At 42.2% G+C, this 18,288-nt stretch overlaps 2 protein-coding genes across 2 annotated transcripts in view; both read left to right on the top strand.

The window, feature by feature from the left end:
- The first annotated feature begins 515 nt into the window (after nucleotides 1-515).
- LOC111237336 (erythroblast NAD(P)(+)--arginine ADP-ribosyltransferase-like) lies at nucleotides 516-2,446 on the top strand. Its single transcript, XM_022766395.1, has 2 exons — nucleotides 516-579; nucleotides 1,641-2,446. Exons 1-2 carry the CDS (start codon nucleotides 517-519, stop codon nucleotides 2,406-2,408), a joined length of 831 nt encoding a protein of 276 aa, XP_022622116.1. The 5' UTR covers nucleotide 516; the 3' UTR covers nucleotides 2,409-2,446.
- Nucleotides 2,447-3,465: 1,019 nt separating this feature from the next.
- The window catches only part of wdr33 (WD repeat domain 33), a 29,286-nt gene continuing 14,463 nt past the window's right edge, over nucleotides 3,466-18,288 (top strand). Inside the window, exons 1-6 of the mRNA XM_022766358.1 lie at nucleotides 3,466-3,657; nucleotides 8,666-8,884; nucleotides 11,225-11,293; nucleotides 11,695-11,799; nucleotides 11,979-12,074; nucleotides 13,236-13,387. Of these exons, the coding sequence (XP_022622079.1) occupies nucleotides 8,681-8,884; nucleotides 11,225-11,293; nucleotides 11,695-11,799; nucleotides 11,979-12,074; nucleotides 13,236-13,387 (626 nt within the window). The 5' untranslated portion in view covers nucleotides 3,466-3,657; nucleotides 8,666-8,680. The remainder of the gene's footprint in view (nucleotides 3,658-8,665; nucleotides 8,885-11,224; nucleotides 11,294-11,694; nucleotides 11,800-11,978; nucleotides 12,075-13,235; nucleotides 13,388-18,288) is intronic.

Genomic DNA, 18,288 nt, shown 5'->3' with positions numbered 1-18,288 from the left:
ACATTCAGACATGACTGAGGGGGTGGGGGTGGGGGGTGGATGGGGGTGGTGCAGAAGGAAGACCACCATCAGTGTTGTTAGTGTGTGAGGACAGACTGTGAATGTGTGGAGCTGTTGGAGGTGTCACAGGTTTGATTCCTTCACTGCTGCAGCTGCAAACATAGATAATCAGCACAGACTCTGTAGTGTGCATCCACTAACTGTTTCTATTGATTGATTGACTGATTGGTTCTGGTTTTCAGCTCTTTGATTAGTCAGATAATACACACACACTGACACACATACACAAATATGAGACCACACACTCTGTCACTATCACACAGACAGTTTTCTCGACTTTCACAAGTTTACCCACAGACGTTGGCTGCTGCAGGTTGCACATGTTCTTGCATGGAGGTGTGAAGACAGGACAGACCACAGGGGGAGGAGTCACCATCTGATCAGAGTGTTGAGCTGAAGGTCTGAAACCTTCTCATCCTGAGCAGCTCTGCTTCTTTAACTCTGTGTATCTCTGCCATGAGGAACATGCTGCTGCTGGGTTTGCTCCTGTGCTGGACTCTACCTGTGGACTCCATGAAGGTGAGTCAGCTCTGACCCCTCTCTTCAGTTCCACTGAGTGATGGGTGGAGACTCCAGTTATCACCACCTGTGTCTGCTCCGTTTCTCCTGCTGAAGATATACTCTACAAGTGTTAGCCTTAGTATTAGCCCATACGCAAATATATTACATTTCCATGTATGACATACAGTATATGTACATATAAAATAAAAACGTGTGAAGAATTATATCCGAAACCAATTAGAAATACTAATAATTTCATATGTTTACATTTATGTCCAGCCCATACAAATATGTATGTTTATATTGTAGACATATGTTACAATAATATATATCCACCACAGACTGTCAGTATATGTTGATATTATAAAAAGTATCAGACTTTCCCAGAATGTGAAGTTAGACATGTTTAAAATCAATGAGAAATGAATAAGAAAAACATATAAACATATAGAAGTTTTGTATGTACAATGTTTCAGTAACATTCATACATAAATTAAATATAAATCGTTTTAAATAATATGGATCCAACATCTTATACCATGTCAAAATTCATCAAATAGATATTTTTAATATATGTACATGTGCACATTTTACCATGGGTATTTCACATATGTTATAAACCTATATATTCATATATCCAGAGGATGTACACATGATAATAATATAGGTCACATCACTCTTGATATAGGGACATACATGTCATATATTACATGTCTGCGTGGATAGTAAGCACATTATGTCTTTATTGTAATTATGTTCTAAATTGTATTTTATTCTATTTTATCTGTTCTTTTATTATTAATTTTCATATTGTTTTTTGCTGATGTTATTACAGCTTTTTAAAACATATTTTATTGTTTCTCATCGTCAGTTTTCTCACTAGATTTGGCATTTTATTTTTAGCTCATCAGTCTGAAGCTGTTTGACCTGTATGAAAAGTGCTGTATAAATAAAGTTTGATTGATTGGTTGATTGATATGTAGAAGTCTGGGCCTGTTCAATAAGACGTGTAATGGTGCGTCTCCCTCAGTAAACCATCCTGTCCAGGTTTACACTCTGCGTCTCTGTCTCTGTTTCAGATCCGTCTCAGCTTCGCGTCTCCGCGGGTGAAGCAGGCCGTCTCCATGAGCATGATGACACACGCAGTAGACGACATGTACTTTGGCTGCAACGGGTCCATGAGCAAACAGGTGACAGACTCTTACTTTAAGAGAGAGAACTCTGGAGCGTTCGCTCATGTCTGGAGGAAAGCTGAATCCTGTGCGAACAAAAGACTGAGAGAGAAGAGTGAGGGGGACGAGGCTCTGACAAAAGACCACCTGAGAGCCATCTGTGCTTACACCACCAACTACAAGGAGTTCTACAAGACGTTCAATCATCATGTGAGGAGTGACATGAGCAAATACACCACCTCCTTCCCCTTTCACTCCCTGCACTTCTGGCTGACGTCTGCTGTGCAGATTCTCAGTGACAATATGAAGTGTAACACCACGTACCGAAGAACCAAACTCCAGTTGACCGCACAGGTCGGACACATCGTCCGCTTCGGTTTCTTTGCCTCCAGCTCCTACAAAACAAGCCTGACCCACTTCGGTCATAAGACCTGCTTTCAGATTAAAACCTGTGCAGGTGCTTTCCTCAAGCATTACTCAGCCATTAGACTTGAAGAGCAGGAGGTGCTCATCCCGCCCTACGAGATGTTCAGGGTCACGATGGGTCCTCCAGTCAAAGGTCTCGGGGACTGTGACATCGTCCACATTCTGCAGAGCGCAGGAGTTCACAGTAACGTGAACTGTAAAGCTGCATATGCGTCACACACCAGAGCTTTCACTGGTCGAGCAAAGTGACAACGTTTCCTCGTCACATTTCAAACTATGAGCCTTTCTGTGCGGGTGGTTTTGGGTTTGTGTGACAGTAGAGAGGCAGACAGGAAACATGGGCACAGAGAAGCAGCTGGAACCAAACTGAGAACACTGTGGTTTCCCAGTGTAACACTCAGCTACCAGACCTGCTAACATCCAAACTCATTACAGTTTATGTACGCATTCCCAACCCTTTTTACTGCTGCAGGTATGAATAGCTTCTTTTTACATTTATACTGTTATACAGTTATATATACAGAGTCAGTGATGATGGTTTTAAAATGATCTCTGTGTGTAACAGATATTTTTGTGTGGACATTTTCTTTGTAAAATCAATAAATTTGTCACACAGTAAAAAGTGGATTGGCTTTGTTTTGCTGTCTTCGTTGAGTAGAATGAGACAGCTGTGAGTCTTATTAACATACCTACAGTATAACTAAAAGCACTGATCTGGTGGAAATAAAAAATGTACTATTTATGTTTGGGTTCTTCTGCCAGGCCTCCATACTGTATATAAACATTAACCACTGGACTACAACTCACTCTATTTAGCTATATTGGTATTATAAGTCCTGCATGTTGTCGTCTATAGGTCATTTACAGAAATGGAAAGAGAACTGATAAACTGTACTCAAGTAAAAGTGAATTATTTGTGTATAAAATGTACATTACATTATTCATGAATTTCTCCTAGGGGATTAATAAAGTATGTTGGCCTATCTATCTATCTATCTATCTATCTATCTATCTATCTATCTATCTATCTATCTATCTATCTATCTCTGAGTTAACGATACTGCAGCGGGAGGTTCACAGAAAGATAATATGATGATGTTACATTTAAGAAAAAACAGATTCAGTTCAACATTCAAAAGAAAATGAATAAAAATAAAATAAATAAACCTAATAATTAATTTAACACAAAATGATGTTATGCACGAATTGTAAAGAAAATAAATTATTTTTAATGTAAAACTCAGTTTCCCAGAACCCTCTGCGTGATGACGCCACGAACTCCCGCCCGTTGCGAAAACCTCCCGGCATGCTTTTCAGCAGGGCCGAGAAGAAGAAGCGTCATGATGGAGTCCGCAGGCAGCTGAAGGGACAAACCCGCCTCATGTTCAGCTGAATAAAGTGTGATAGCTCCATGTTTCTCCAGAGAAACACGTTACGGAACGAAGAATCTCCCCCGTTCATGACAGCCAGATAGCTAACTCTGCTGCGGAGACTGTTGGTGAGTTCTGGAGCTGCAGCGCGTCGTTATTGTAACGACCGGGCCGCCATTTAACTCGGGCTAACGAACACAACAACACCGCGAACAGCCTCGGATACCCGGGTACCCACCGACACGGTCCGGTGGGTTGTTTCGTTGAAAACACCAGATTAAAAGCACCTCTCGGCGGTCAGAGTGTCAGCCAGGACCCGCTGAGTGTTGTACAAGCTGCTGGCGGTTAGCCTGCTAGCACAGTTAGCCCCCGAAGCTAAATGCGTTGGAGACGTTGATGTTTTTAAAAGAAAACACTGCTCCAGAGAGATAACCGGTACCGCAAAGTCGCGGTATGTCACCAGGGCAGTTGGCTCTGAGGTGAACCTCCTGTCAGACGGTGCGGGCTCACCGGATGGCAGCGGGAGCTCCGTGTTAGTTGCTGTAGAAGCGGTGAAACCTCGTGCTGCACACCGTCCGCTTACCGCTCTCCCGTCTCCCCACAACAACACCAGTAACTTCCGAGACCCAAAGAGGCTGTCTGAGAAGCTACATCCCCACATGCCGCCTCGAATGCAGGTCCATCGCGCCTGGATCCAGGAGGAGAGTTCAGACTTTATTCTCCGGTTAACTTCAGTTATGACTTGTTTGAACTTCAGTCACAGATATAACGAACTAAACGTAAGGGTTTGGGGTCAGATACAGTTACAGCAGGGTCACACCTGTGGTGCTGTCTGTTGGGGTGGGGGCGGGGGGGTCATCACATTTGGATGATGGAGTCAGGTGTAAGGGACCAGGTGTCATTTGTGGTAAAATACATAAATGCCAGTTTACTGAGGATTTACAGTCTTGTCTATGTGTGTTAGGAAATTAAGTTTGTACATATTCAGAAATTAGTGTGAAATCCAGGTCCATGGTCCCTGGTCTCAGCCGTTATTTTCCTCTAAACTTTGGTTCAAGTTTGTGTAAAGTTCAGTCACAGATTTCTAAATCACGTCACGTATAAAACTGAAGAGTCTGGGGTCTCACTGAGTCACAGCAGGTTCAGAGCTGTACTGTTTTATTTTGGTGGGAACATTTGGATGGTGGATTGAGCCTGCAAAGGACCACAGGTGATTTTTGGCTAAAGATAAACAATGTAAACACTCTGCAGGCTGTTACCATAGCAATGTGTAGGTCTGGTGTAAAGCCTGGTGAAGAATTCTGGGAGGAGTCAATGGTGTAGGTACTCTGTAGTAGCTTTACAATCAGTTTGGTTATTGTTTTGTTTCTTCATATTAACCTCAGTAACTTCAGGACGTGTTATTAACGATCAAACAGGTTGATTGTGCGACTGAGACTAAATACACCTTAACAGGCTTGGTGTTGTGTTGAACTCTGTTGTCTGATTGGTTTTTGCTCCTTGAGGGATAGCTGACCTTTTATTTAAAGAGTGAGGTTCTTTTTGTTCAACCACAGTCAGCCGTTGTATCACCAGCAGACTCCATTGACAGTGTTTTTACCTCCCAGAACAAGCTAGAACACCAGTGTCTGGGTTGGTTAGTGTGTTAGTGTTTGTCACAGAATAACAAACTAAACTGTTGTTTACTTGTTTACCCTGCAGCAGCTGTTTCCTGGTTGCCAGTTAAACTGTTCCTCTGTCAGTCAATCACTTAGACTGGAACCAGGAAAATAAGGCCCAGATTTAAAAAGTTATCTTGTGTTATCTGTCTCATATGAAACTCTTCCAGTTATACCTGTACCGTCGGTGTGAGTCTGTGAAACACCTGTCTTAGTGTTCACTTACCTGAGGCTACGTTCTGTCACACAGTCAGACTATAGATAAATAAACGCTCTTATTGGATTGATCAGGTCTGGTAGTCCTGACAGCCAGGCCCACTATGGTGTGTGTGTGTGTGTGTGTGTGTGCGTGCGTGCACGTGCGCGTTTGCGTGTGTGTGTGCGCGTTTGCGTGTGCGCGTGCACGCCGGTGGTCTGAGTGAACGTCAATAGGTCACATAAACATCTATCTAGCTTAATGATAGCTGTTAATTCTACCTCTTTCTTTTTTCTCCTCTTCCTCTCTCTCCCTCTTTTGCTTTGACCACATATCTTCCCTTCCTGTCTCTGTAAACTTAAAAGCCCTCTGCAGAGTCGAGTAATGGTGACATTGCAGCAGTGACACCGCTGTGGATTGTATGTAGTTGTTGTTGTATGTAGGGGAAACGGTGGCGGGGGGCTACGGTAACCATGTTGTTGTTTGTAGTTGGTCTGAGTCGCAGTGAAAACTGAGTTTGATGGTCCAGACCAGGCAGGTCTGATGGTGTCACAAGCTGGTCAGGTTTGTTGACTGGCGTGTGGCCTCTGCTGTGGTTCCTGTAGTTTCCTGGTCGTCGTCAAGTGTGAGTTCATGTTGACGTCTTGATCAGTCAATGTCTGTTCTCATGATATTCGCTGGAATATCTCACTATAGACCGGGTAACCATGATGACAGCTGCAACTGCCATGTTCAAGTTTCTGTGACCGTCAAAACTCGGTTCAGAAATTACCGGGAAAACCGCTCTGTGACACTCACACAAGAAGATTGATAAACCAGAGGTAACAGAGTGGACATTTGTAGGTGTTGACGATCTGTCCTGATGCGCTGCACAACCAAATAAACCAGTGCATACGTGTGTGTAGTGTCTTTAATGATTGTACTGGAAATATGAGTTTTGTTCAATATTTAAATCAATCAGAACAGATTTATTGGTTTTGCATAAATTTATCTGTCAGGTATTTAATTCACTGGATTAACCAACAGTGACTTTCTCAGTAGTTTCTCCAGATAATTTTTTACATCACAACATGACATGACATTAAATACGCACATCTTATCCTCATTGTCCACTCCTGTTTTATTGTTCCATTCAAATCTTCTTTGGTAATAGATCAATAATAATAACGGGAATTAATAAAAGCTGTTAGTCAAACAGTCACATTGTTCCCCTCCCTCAAGCCGTCCTGTTGCCATGGTGTCGTGTTAAATCTTGAATTATGTCTGAATGTTTTCTTCTAATTTCAAGATTTTATCAACAAACACCAGGATGTTTTGTAAGCGGCCACATGGTGGCGCTGTGGCAGCAGTTTGTGTCTGAGGCGTTTCATCAGTGACCATCTGTCAAGTCTTCAGTGTTTGAGATGTTAGAGACTACTAATTAAAAGATTCATAACTCATTAATCAAGAGATTTCAGCGAGCTGTTCACATGATGTCAGAGGAACCATGTTTCTAACCATCACTCTCTGGGAGTAGCAGTGACTTGTAGCAACTTTCTTTCTCCTTTTTCAAACTACAGCGCCCTCTAGAGGCAGAATGGTATTAACCATGGCCATCTTTGTAGTGTCAGTATGGACACTTGAGCCAAATGTCAGGATTTCAGGCTTTTTTTGGGATTGGAAAATACCTGATTTCACAGCAGCTTTTCTAACAGAAATTGCAATTTAGGTTTTTTTTTTTGCAATGAAACTGTGGGAACAAATAAAAATTGCAAAAATTGTCACTGTTCATTAAAAATTAAAAAATTTATTTACATAAAAATAATAGACAAATAAAAAGTAAACATTGAGCCATTTGAAAAGCTTACGTGCACAGAACCTATCAGTAAAAACAACCAGCTGGAGTGAATGAATCACTGATCAGAGCCTTTCTGAACATGTGAGAAATTACAGATGAGTTATAGAGGGATTATGAATGGAAGCTGTTTATATGTGATAGATTTATTCTGATTATACCTGTTAAACTTCTCTGTTCTCTTCTCACATCCTCTCTTCTTCGGTTCTCTCACTTTTTACTTTCACTCAGAGATGCGTTTAACAATTAGTTTTTAAAGTTAATTAATCTGTGATAATTTTTTTCTCTATGAAATGTCAAAAACAGTGAAAATGTAGCTGCAGCAGATGTGTTCATGTTTGTTGAGTCGTTAACCAGAAAATATTTGGCTTTTTTACATGACAAACAATTAAGTGATTATTGATTAACCCTCTGGAGTCCATCTGTGGCAACTGTTTTATTACAGTTACATTATATATCGTGTAGAGACAAGCTGAGGACATCAGCTGAAAGTGCTGATGTGGGACTTTTACACATGATCAGTCTGAATTGTTCGTATTTTCCGTTATTTACACGATTTATAATTTTAGTGAAAAAGGCACAAAAATAAAATCCCTTTACATGTAAAAGGGTATTATAGTTTTCTTACATGTTCCTGCTGCATTAGTGTGAACAAATAGTAAAAGAATAGTTTTTACAGCTTTGAGCTTTTCTATAATATTTTGATTGATTGTGACTAAAGATATAATAGTTATGTTTCATATCCTGGGCTCCCAGCTGTTTATAATTTGTCAGATTTACAGCAGTTTGTTGTGGAAAAGGGAAACGATGCATGTGGACTGGGGACGGTTTAAAGGTGCAACACAAAGAAATGAATGTATAAAAAATCATCAATGGATCCGGAGGGTTTTAAGAGTTGCAGGTAAATTGTCTGATCGACTGAATGTTGCAGCTGTACGTTGCGTCTTTAGCATGTGTTCCTTGGTTTTTGTTGTTGGGACGACCGTGGCTCCTTCACACAGGAAAAACTAACCAGCAGAGTTCTGTTCACTCAGTCTAATTAAGCTAATTAATGTTAGTAGGTTAATGAGCTCTCTCCAAGCTGCTGACTGGACTCTGCCAAAGATTGTTTGTGAGTGAAGACACATGACTCATCCAGTGAACTGTGTCTGTGTAGTTCACCAGAGAAACGATCAGCTGATCGCAGCTTGTTAAACACAGCAGAGTCATTAGATCGATATCTGGAGCTCGTTATGATCAGAGTCCTGGATCAGGATCATGTTCTGGTTGTCAACATTAATTAGCAGCTGCCTCTGATCCCAGGTCTGAACTAAACTTTATTTATAACTTCAGCCAGTGACAAATGAGGAAGTAAAACCCACTAAGATTGACCAGGATCAGATCTGATGCTGGATCTCGATTCCAGTCAACACCAGCCTGACTAACCACCTGGTCTCCTCCACTTGCAGGTTTAGCCGGTCACCATGGCGACAGACATTGGCTCGCCGCAGCGCTTCTTCCACATGCCACGTTTCCAGCACCAGGCGCCGCGGCAGGTGTTTTACAAGAGGCCGGACTTCGCGCAGCAGCAGGCCATGCAGCAGCTCACCTTCGACGGGAAACGCATGAGGAAGGCCGTGAACCGCAAAACCATCGACTACAACCCATCTGTCATCAGATACCTGGAGGTGACCACACCTGGAATCACTTAAACCTCAGTTTATATATAGAACTGATCTGAGGAGGGTTCACATGAAACGAGGCGTTGGTCCACCAGGGGCGCTGTGATAAGATCTGACTGTACCACAGACATTCAGATGGATATGTCCACCTGTTGTTACAGCTGGTTTTTCAACATGACATTCAAAATATTCTGTGACCAGTTAAACTAGTTAAATCTGACACTAGTTAAATCACATTAGTTAAGTCAGACACTAGTTAAATCACAGTAGTTAAGTCACAGTAGTTAAGTCACACACTAGTTAAATCACAGTAGTTAAATCAGACACTAGTTAAATCACATTAGTTAAATCAGACACTAGTTAAATCACATTAGTTAAGTCAGAAACTAGTTAAGTCACAGTAGTTAAATCAGACTCTAGTTAAATCACATTAGTAAAGTCGGACACTAGTTAAATCACATTAGTTAAATCGGACGCTTGTTAAATCACATTAGTTAAATCAGACACTAGTTAAATCACAGTAGTTGAATCACATTAGTTAAATCAGACACTAGTTAAATCACAGTAGTTAAGTCGGACGCTAGTTAAATCACAGTAGTTAAGTCGGACGCTAGTTAAATCAGACACTAGTTAAATCACAGTAGTTAAATCGGACACTAGTTAAATCACAGTAGTTAAGTCGGACGCTAGTTAAATCAGACACTAGTTAAATCACAGTAGTTAAGTCGGACGCTAGTTAAATCAGACACTAGTTAAATCACATTAGTTAAATCGGACACTAGTTAAATCACATTAGTTAAGTCGGACACTAGTTAAATCACAGTAAAGTTGGACACTAGTTAAATCACATTAGTAAATTCGGACACTAGTTAAATCACATTAGTTAAATCGGACGCTAATTAAATCACATTAGTTAAGTCAGACACTAGTTAAATCACATTGGTTAAATCAGACACTAGTTAAATCACAGTAGTTGAATCACATTAGTTAAATCAGACACTAGTTAAATCACAGTAGTTAAGTCACATTAGTTAAGTCAGATACTAGTTAAATCACAGTAGTTAAGTCAGACACTAGTTAAATCACATTAGTTAAGTCGGACACTAGTTAAATCACATTAGTTAAATCAGACACTAGGTAAATTACACTAGTTAAATTAGACACTAGTATCTGTTCTGAGAGTTAGACCGGTCACTGGTCTCTTCTCTGTCTGGTTTATTATCGTATATATGAACCGTTCAGGGCTGTAAACTAACTTTTTGGCTCACCTGCCAAGGGGACGGGTAGATGAAAAAATCTACCGGCCAAGTAATAAATTGCCTCTTTTTGTTACATATACATCTGTTTCAGTACTTTTCATTGAGATAACAGAATTATATAACGATATATATTCAGAAAAGAGCCAAAATATTATTCAAAATACATTTTTAATCTTTTGAATATTCAAAACATTGCGAACATGGACAGTGCCAGTACCAGTTAACCTCCTGTTCTGATAACAAATGATAAATACAAAATTCAAAGAAAATAAAAAAAAAAATAGAACAGAACAAAGTGGATCCGTGCATGATCTAATCAGAACTCATCATCACTGTCACACCCTCTTCGCACGGTGCAAACAGCGTGACATTTGCTTCCTTCGTGCTCTCGGATGGTCTCGAGTTTCATCGTTTTATTGCCAACCACAAATGAATTGGTGCGCTGCTTTTCTTTAGCATATTTTCTACAAACTGAACAAAACATGATACCCGCCGCCTCCTCGTACTGCAGCCATTCCCTCCGAATCTTCCATTTCTCATTGAAGTTTCTTACTCTTGCTTTTCTCTTTGACGTTTCGCCTTTTTCATCCTCCTTTCCATCTATCTCCTCTGTACTCTTTCTTTTTGGGTCAGTCACACCGGGTATGTGCCTCCACATTGCTGCGCCACACTGTGCGGGCTGGTGGTGACGCGTGAAGGCTGATTTATACTACTGTGTCAAGTCGACGCCGTCACGACGCAGAGCCTCTGCGTGAACGTGAACCCCCGACACAGAGCCTCTGCGTCCGTCAACGTGCACCTCCAAAAATGTCTAGGCATTTTATAGCAGCAATGTTTTGCTATATAGTGACAAACATTTACCTGCCCCGTGGCATGTAGCCCTCCAAAATTAAGTCGCCAGGGGAATATTTTAGTCGCATTTAGCGAGTGATGACCGTTAGTTTACAGCCCTGGAACCGTTCATTAGATGTTTACAGTGACTCTACAGGATGAATGTGGGCGGGTCAAAGTGTCACTAACGTCACGCTGACCAATCACTGTCTGTACGATGACACTTTCACTAACTCTGTCTGTGTATCCTGTGCAGAACCGTCTGTGGCAGCGAGACCACCGAGACTTCAGAGCCATCCAGCCCGACGCAGGATGTTACAATGACGTGAGTCCAGACAACACGAGACCTTTACCTGTCCTCCTTTACCTTTATGACGTCTTGGTCCAGGTCCAGACCCTGGCCCAGGCCCAGGTCAGGTCTTGGTCCTGGTCAGGTCCAGGTCCCAGGTCATAGTCATAGTCCTGGTCCCGGTCCTGGTCAGGTCTTGGTCCTGGTCCCAGGTCAGGTCCAGGTCCTGGTCCTGGTCAGGTCCAGGTCCCAGGTCATAGTCATAGTCCCAGTCCCGGTCCTGGTCAGGTCTTGGTCCAGGTCCCAGGTCATAGTCCAGGTCCTGGTCAGGTTTTGGTCCTGGTCCAAGTCCAGGTTCTGGTCCAGGTCAGGTCCAGGTCCAGTCTGAATGTTGGGAACCATCAAACTAACAGCCTGGTGCTTTGTGTCTGCTGCAGCTGGTTCCTCCTGTCGGGATGTTGAACAACCCCATGAACGCTGTCACCACCAAGTTCGTCCGAACCTCCACCAACAAAGTCAAGTGTCCGGTGTTTGTGATCAGAGTAAGCTGCCGCATCACTTCCTGTCCACACCGACCCTGTCAGTGTGATTGTTACTGTTTGTGTTGTGAAGCTTTGGTTTGAGGCGTGGTCTAACTGAATCTCAGTTTGAGGATGTTGATGTGAAACACTGAGGACATGTCGGCTGCAGAGACAAACTGGTTCTGTCTGTCTGTCTCCAGTGGACTCCTGAGGGTCGTCGTCTGGTCACCGGAGCCTCCAGTGGAGAGTTCACTCTGTGGAACGGACTCACCTTCAACTTTGAGACCATTTTACAGGTAAACATCCATCATTTCTGTTCGAGTTGGTCGATTCTTCAGGTTTTATGTCCGATTATGATTTTGTCTCCCAATGATTATGAAAACAAGATAATTGAGATTAAACAATTATTGAGCCTCATTCTGTTTCCGCCCTACAAAAACCATCCCCCCCATCCACTTCCTGGTTATGTTTTGGCATATGTTAGTGACGCATGTAGGAGAACGACATCCTGAGCTGCTGGTTCAGAGTTGGAGTTTCTGAGCAGAAGATATTGAGTTGTATTTAAAGTTGGAGAAAATCCATTGTTAAAGACAGTCAGTGAGTGACCGTGTTCTGAGCCACACAGATTCAACAGCAGTGTTTGTGTTGAGCTCCGTGAACTGTGATAGTTGATGATCTTTCTCTTGTCTCTGGCTCCATTTAGTGTTAAAACACGTCACTTCTGTCTTCGCCTGGCGTCCACACTGCAGACACGCTGCTGTCTCAGTTTGTTGTGTTTTAGTGTCAACGTGTAGAAACGATGACACAGTCTGCTCTCTGCCGCCATGACGCCTCTCTGCAGTAACAGTTCACACATGTTCATAGTATTTCCTGTAACCAACCACCTGCAGAGAAGTGACACCATAGCGACACAACTCTTCAATTATTTTTTATAAAATTAAACATTAAAGTCACAAAACAAAAAACATCCTGAACCAGATTTTTAATCTCCTCTTTTAGTTTGTGACTCGATAAAATAAAGTGAAGTCAACATGGGACCAGTCAATGTCTCCATTAAAGGGTTCGTCCACCAGAGGGCGCTGACGAGGGACGGTGTCAGGATCACAGGAGTCAAACATCAAATAATCCACCAGAAAATAAACCAGAGCGTCGGAATAATTATCTGTTTTATCAAATGTTTTGGTTCTGATTTGCTCTCCTGTGGTTCTGTCACTGCCTCCACACATCGCAGAGTTTCCTCACATGGTGCAGGCCGAGCACTTTCCTGCAGCTTCATGTGTCGTATTCAAACCTGCAGCAGTTTTACCTCCTGACGTCGTGTCGTGTCACAGCTGCTCCTCTCTCTGATCAGCTTCTATGTTGAAGGAAACGGTGATGGTTCACTGCTTCACCTCTTTGTTACATGAACCAAATGTTTTGACGCCTGTCCTCCTGGTCTCTCCTGTCCCCTCCTGCAGGCCCACGATAGTCCGGTCCGAGCCATGACCTGGTCTCACAATGACATGTGGATGCTGACTGCGGACCACGGCGGCTACGTGAAGTACTGGCAGTCCAACATGAACAACGTCAAGATGTTCCAGGCTCACAAGGAGGCCATTAGAGAAGCCAGGTTTATACCCAATCTACCATTTTCTGTAGTTACCCTGAGTCTCAGCTGCTCACTGTGTGCGCTGCAGTACCACCCTGCAGCCACAGGGGGGCGCCACCTCACCTCTCGCCACATGTTGTTGTTGTTGTGGTTGATTAATGACAGATGTAAGTGTGTGCTGTTGCAACACTGCCGTGATCTGTTGTTGATATTCTACCTGATGTGGCTGATTCTCTGTGTGTACACAAACGGTTGATTGTGTTGAATAAAGTCATCAATCATTTACTTTAACTGATTTGGGTAGGCCCAGTGGTGTGGGTGGAGAGGAGGGGGGCAGAGCCATCCAATAAAGGCCCAGGCTTTGACTTTGACCAATAAAGTTTTAGCAGGGATCAATAAAGTGAATAAAGTTCCTGCACACAGTCACACTGCTGGTCTGAACATCACCCAACAGGCTTCTGTAGACGTTTAAATAAAGGTTTGAATTCCACATCAAACACAGTTTAACCACCACGGCCCCGGGAGTAAACCCCCACCTGCTCTGTCCTCTAACGTTAACCTGGGACTCACAGGAGACTGATTTTTAAAAAACGATATCCTGACTTCTAGTCCAAAAACACGTGAAGCCTACATTTCCCATAATGCAACAATAGGAAAGTGTCTTTCATTAGAGCCTACAGGCCACGTTTTCAAACTCCACGCCTCTGGCTTGTGATACTGACTGTATGTGAGACATTTATTGACTGATGATGTCACTGTGACGTCATCAGGCTTTAGATGACCTCATACTTCAGAAGGGTTAGTTCTCCTCAGGACCAGCACACTGGTACACGGCCCTTAGACTGAACAGAGACACCTGAACAGTGTGATGTCATCCAGTACCACACATCCTGCATCATACTCTAAGGTGTTCCTATTATTCTGTCCACCTCTTAATGCCTCCGTCTGTCAGGAGACCACTTAGACGTCTGATGTCAGAGGTTTTTTCTTCATGTTGATGCTACAAAACTACACTACCCATGAGCCTTAGTGCTCTCTGCTACAGGCTGTGTTTGTCTCGTGGTACTGCCATCCTGCCCAGGACACACCTGTACTCTGAGTCAGGGACTAGAGTAAAATGACCGTTTCTATGGAAGCCCACAGGTGCCAAACCTGACATCATGGTTCATTACTCAGCTGTTAAACACAGTCGGCAACAGAAACGAGGAAGTTCTGCGTGTTTAAATGATTTTATTTAATATGGCACATGTAGGCCTCTGTAAAGAACCACCTGTCACATCTTACTGTCCAATTTTCTCCACAGGGGGAAACTGTTAGCTTAGCACAAACACTGGAAGTAGGGGAAACTGTTAAGCTAGTTTAGCACAAACACTGGAAGTAGGGGAAACTGTTAAGCTAGTTTAGCACAAACACTGGAAGTAGGGGAAACTGTTAAGCTAGTTTAGCACAAACACTGGAAGTAGGGGAAACTGTTAAGCTAGCTTAGCACAAACTCTGGAAGCAGGGGGGAAACTGTTAAACTAGCTTAGCACAAACTCTGGAAGCAGGGGGAACTGTTAGTTAAGCACAAACACTGGAAGTAGGGTAATTTTTTTTAGCTAAGATTAGCACTAACACAGGAAGCAGGGGGAAACTTAGCCTAGCTTAGTACAAACTCTGTAAGCAGGGGGAACTGTTAATGTAGTCTAGCACAAACTCTGGAAACGGGAAACTTGTTAAGCTAGTTTAGTACAAACTCTGGAAGCAGGGGGGAAACTGTTAAGATAGCTTAGCACAAACACTGGACGTAGGGTAATTTATTTTAGCTAAGATTTGCACTAACACTGGAAGCAGAGGGAAATTGTTAGCTTAGCACAAACTCTGGAAGCGGGGGGAAATATTAAGCTATCTTAGCACAAATTCTGAAAGCAGAGGGAAATTGTTAGCTTAGCACAAACGCTGGAAGAAGGGGGAAACTGTTAGCCTAGCTTAGCACAAACTCTGCAAGCAGCTGTTAACAGTGAACAGTAAATTCAGCATTAATTTAATAAATCACTGCAGCTCTTTTAAGTCTTTACAGCTGATAACCTCTTTATTATTTATTATTGACTGGTCAGTTATTGACACTAAAACATTTGTAAAAACTTAAATGACTGTCTCACAAACACGAAATCTAACACATAGACACTGGCACCAGAGGATTGTGGGAAATGATTTCAGTGATTATCAAATATGTTAATTTCCTGTCAGTTGATTATTGTTTCAGCTGTAAATGAAACCAACCCAGAGATTCAGTTAATGTGACGTAGAACCATCAAACACTTTGCTCAAACTGCTGCTGAGTAATCTTGTGTTAGTTAGTAGTTAGTTAGTAGTTACTACAGCTCTCTGTGAGTAATGATCTCATTTTAAAAAAAATTAAATTTTACCAGGTAACTTACCCAGCACAGCTGACAGGAAGTGTTACCGTAGAAACAGTCCACCCTCCTGAACTGTTCACAGCTCTTGATCAGAGAGACGTTTGTGTCCTCCCAAACCTGGAAAACCTGGAACTGTTTGAATCACAGCAGAGAAGTGACAGGAGATTCTGGTCCCTGCTGGACTCAGACCCGGACTGAGACCTGGTTCCACAGTCATTGTTTTAGACCACGTCCAACAGGACGCCTTGAATCTGTCATCTTTTTAATGCAGATGTTCAGTCATGGGAACGTCCTGGAGAATGTCACACTGCAGTTAATTAATTAGGGCTGCGACAAATGATTATTTTATTATTGATTATTCTGCTGATTATTTTCACAGTTAATTGATTTAGTGTATCAACTGTCAAGAAATAACCCCAGTGTCAGAGTCCAGACATGATTAACTGTCAGTGAGCAGTTGTTCCCCTGAGTGCTCCTGAACGCCCGTGGTTCAGTGGGTGCAGTGGTCTTTGTAGTGATGAAGTCGTCGTCTGTTTTCTGTTGTGCTGTGACTTTTACTTTTAAAATCCAGAGCTGGTTTAAACCAGATATTCAGGTTTCAGTTCTTCAGGACCAGAGTGGAGTCACAGCAGGACTGATTCATGAGGAGACAGTGAATAATTTCACATCTAGATTTGAGTTGATTCACATGATTTTATCAGCTGTTTCCTCTGCAGACAGGTGGACTGTGAACCTCAGTCTCTGGTTGTTAAACATGAAGCTGGACCTGAGTGTGAGCTGCTGCTGTTCACTGCCTTAGCATGTTGAGTCTCCAGTTTGTGGTCTGAAACAGAAACAGACTGGTCAGGTGGTTTTCATCTGACTTGGCTGCTCACTTTCTCCAGTCTTGGTATTTTAGATGAAGGATTACAGGCTCATGTAGGATCGGAGGACCAGGGTCTTAAACCTTCTCACTCTGGTGGATTCTCACATTTATTTAACCAGGCTGTCTCACTGAGAGGAAAATCTTTTTCAAGAGAGACCTGAGGACAAGCGACAAAGACACAATCAACAACAAAGACAACACAACTACACAATAAAGGAACTAGGCAACAAAACATGAACATCAGTAATAAAACATCAGATAATAAAGCTTTAAAATCTGCGAGGTAAATGTAGGCCATCCGTCTGAGGGCAGTTTGTTCCATTTACACAGTGTGAACATGAGGGATATTGGAAGGTGACGTCGTTCTGTAAATACCGATGTAAATGAGAAGAGAAGCTTCAGCAGGCGATGAACCAGTTAAATTTAAACTGACCTCAGCTGACAGGTTGGAGATATGAGGTTTCACTGACTCGGTTCAGATGACGTTGCTCTGGACGTACCACAGCGGATTATTGAACCTTCCTGTGTGTTCATTCAGTTTCATTTATGTCCTGATTTAAATCAGAACCATCATTTCAGTTCGTGGTTCACTTACAAGGTTTTCCAGTATTTTCAGCCACATCCCATGGTCTTCATCAGAAAACAGAACAACACTGAACAGTTGCTAAACAAACTAAACAGAAAGTTTGACCTTCAGTTAAACTGATGAAAGGATTGTTTAGAGGAACAAACTCAGTGTCCAGGTCATTCAGTTCATGTCCCACTGCAGAAATACCGACTTTACAGTTCAGTATTCACAGTAAAGGTAGAAACAGATGGAAGTCAGGGCGACTGTGATTTCCATCTGCTTCTACGTTTACTGTGAATACTGAACTGTAAAGTTTGATCATCAACTTATTGATGTATGAGTGAGAGTTCATTGTAACGGCTTCATGTGCTTTTACTAGTTTAATCTACAACAAACATATTTATAACTGATCAGTTTAATTATGTCAGTGATTAATGATTAATGATGAACTCCAATGTGACTGCAACTGAATATTATCAGCAATGAATCATTTGATTATTTTCTTGATGCATTGACTCATTTGGTTTTTTAAACCAGTTTTATTTTCTCCACTTCAGAGACATGATGACATGATCATTTGATTGTCAAAGCAGCTGTTGATTAATAAAGTTTGTGTTGATTGACTGATGGTTGCAGCTTTAAACTCAGTTAAGTTCAGTTAAAGTTTCCCTCTGAGACATAGAGAGGAAGTTTATAGTGACAGGTTTGTCCTGTGTCCTCAACACACACAGATAAAAGTATGTGGACAGCATCAGTGAGGTCCAGCACTGGTGTTGGTGTTCAGGTCTGGCTCTCAGTCTCTGGTCCAGTTCATCCCAAAGGTGTCAGGAACAGTCAGACTGGGACACCTATTCTTTATGAAACAGCTGGAACAACATCTGTTTAAAATATCACAGTGATGTCACTTCAGCAGAGCTAAGGTCTACACTGTGTGACCAGAGCATCCACATGGTGTATCTCTGCTGCTGGACATTGAGATGTTCACCTCCAGAGTCTGTCTGACTGTTGTGACAGCTGACTGTTGTTACAAATGACTGTTACAGCTGACTGTTGTTATAGGCGAATGTTATTACAGCTGACTGTTGTTATA

The sequence above is a fragment of the Seriola dumerili genome, unplaced genomic scaffold (assembly GCF_002260705.1).
Source record: "Seriola dumerili isolate Sdu_G_001 unplaced genomic scaffold, Sdu_1.0 BDQW01000850.1, whole genome shotgun sequence".
Classification (NCBI taxonomy): domain Eukaryota; kingdom Metazoa; phylum Chordata; class Actinopteri; order Carangiformes; family Carangidae; genus Seriola; species Seriola dumerili.
The sequence above is the reverse complement of the archived record's forward strand: the minus strand, read 5'-3'. Positions and strand labels throughout refer to the sequence as shown.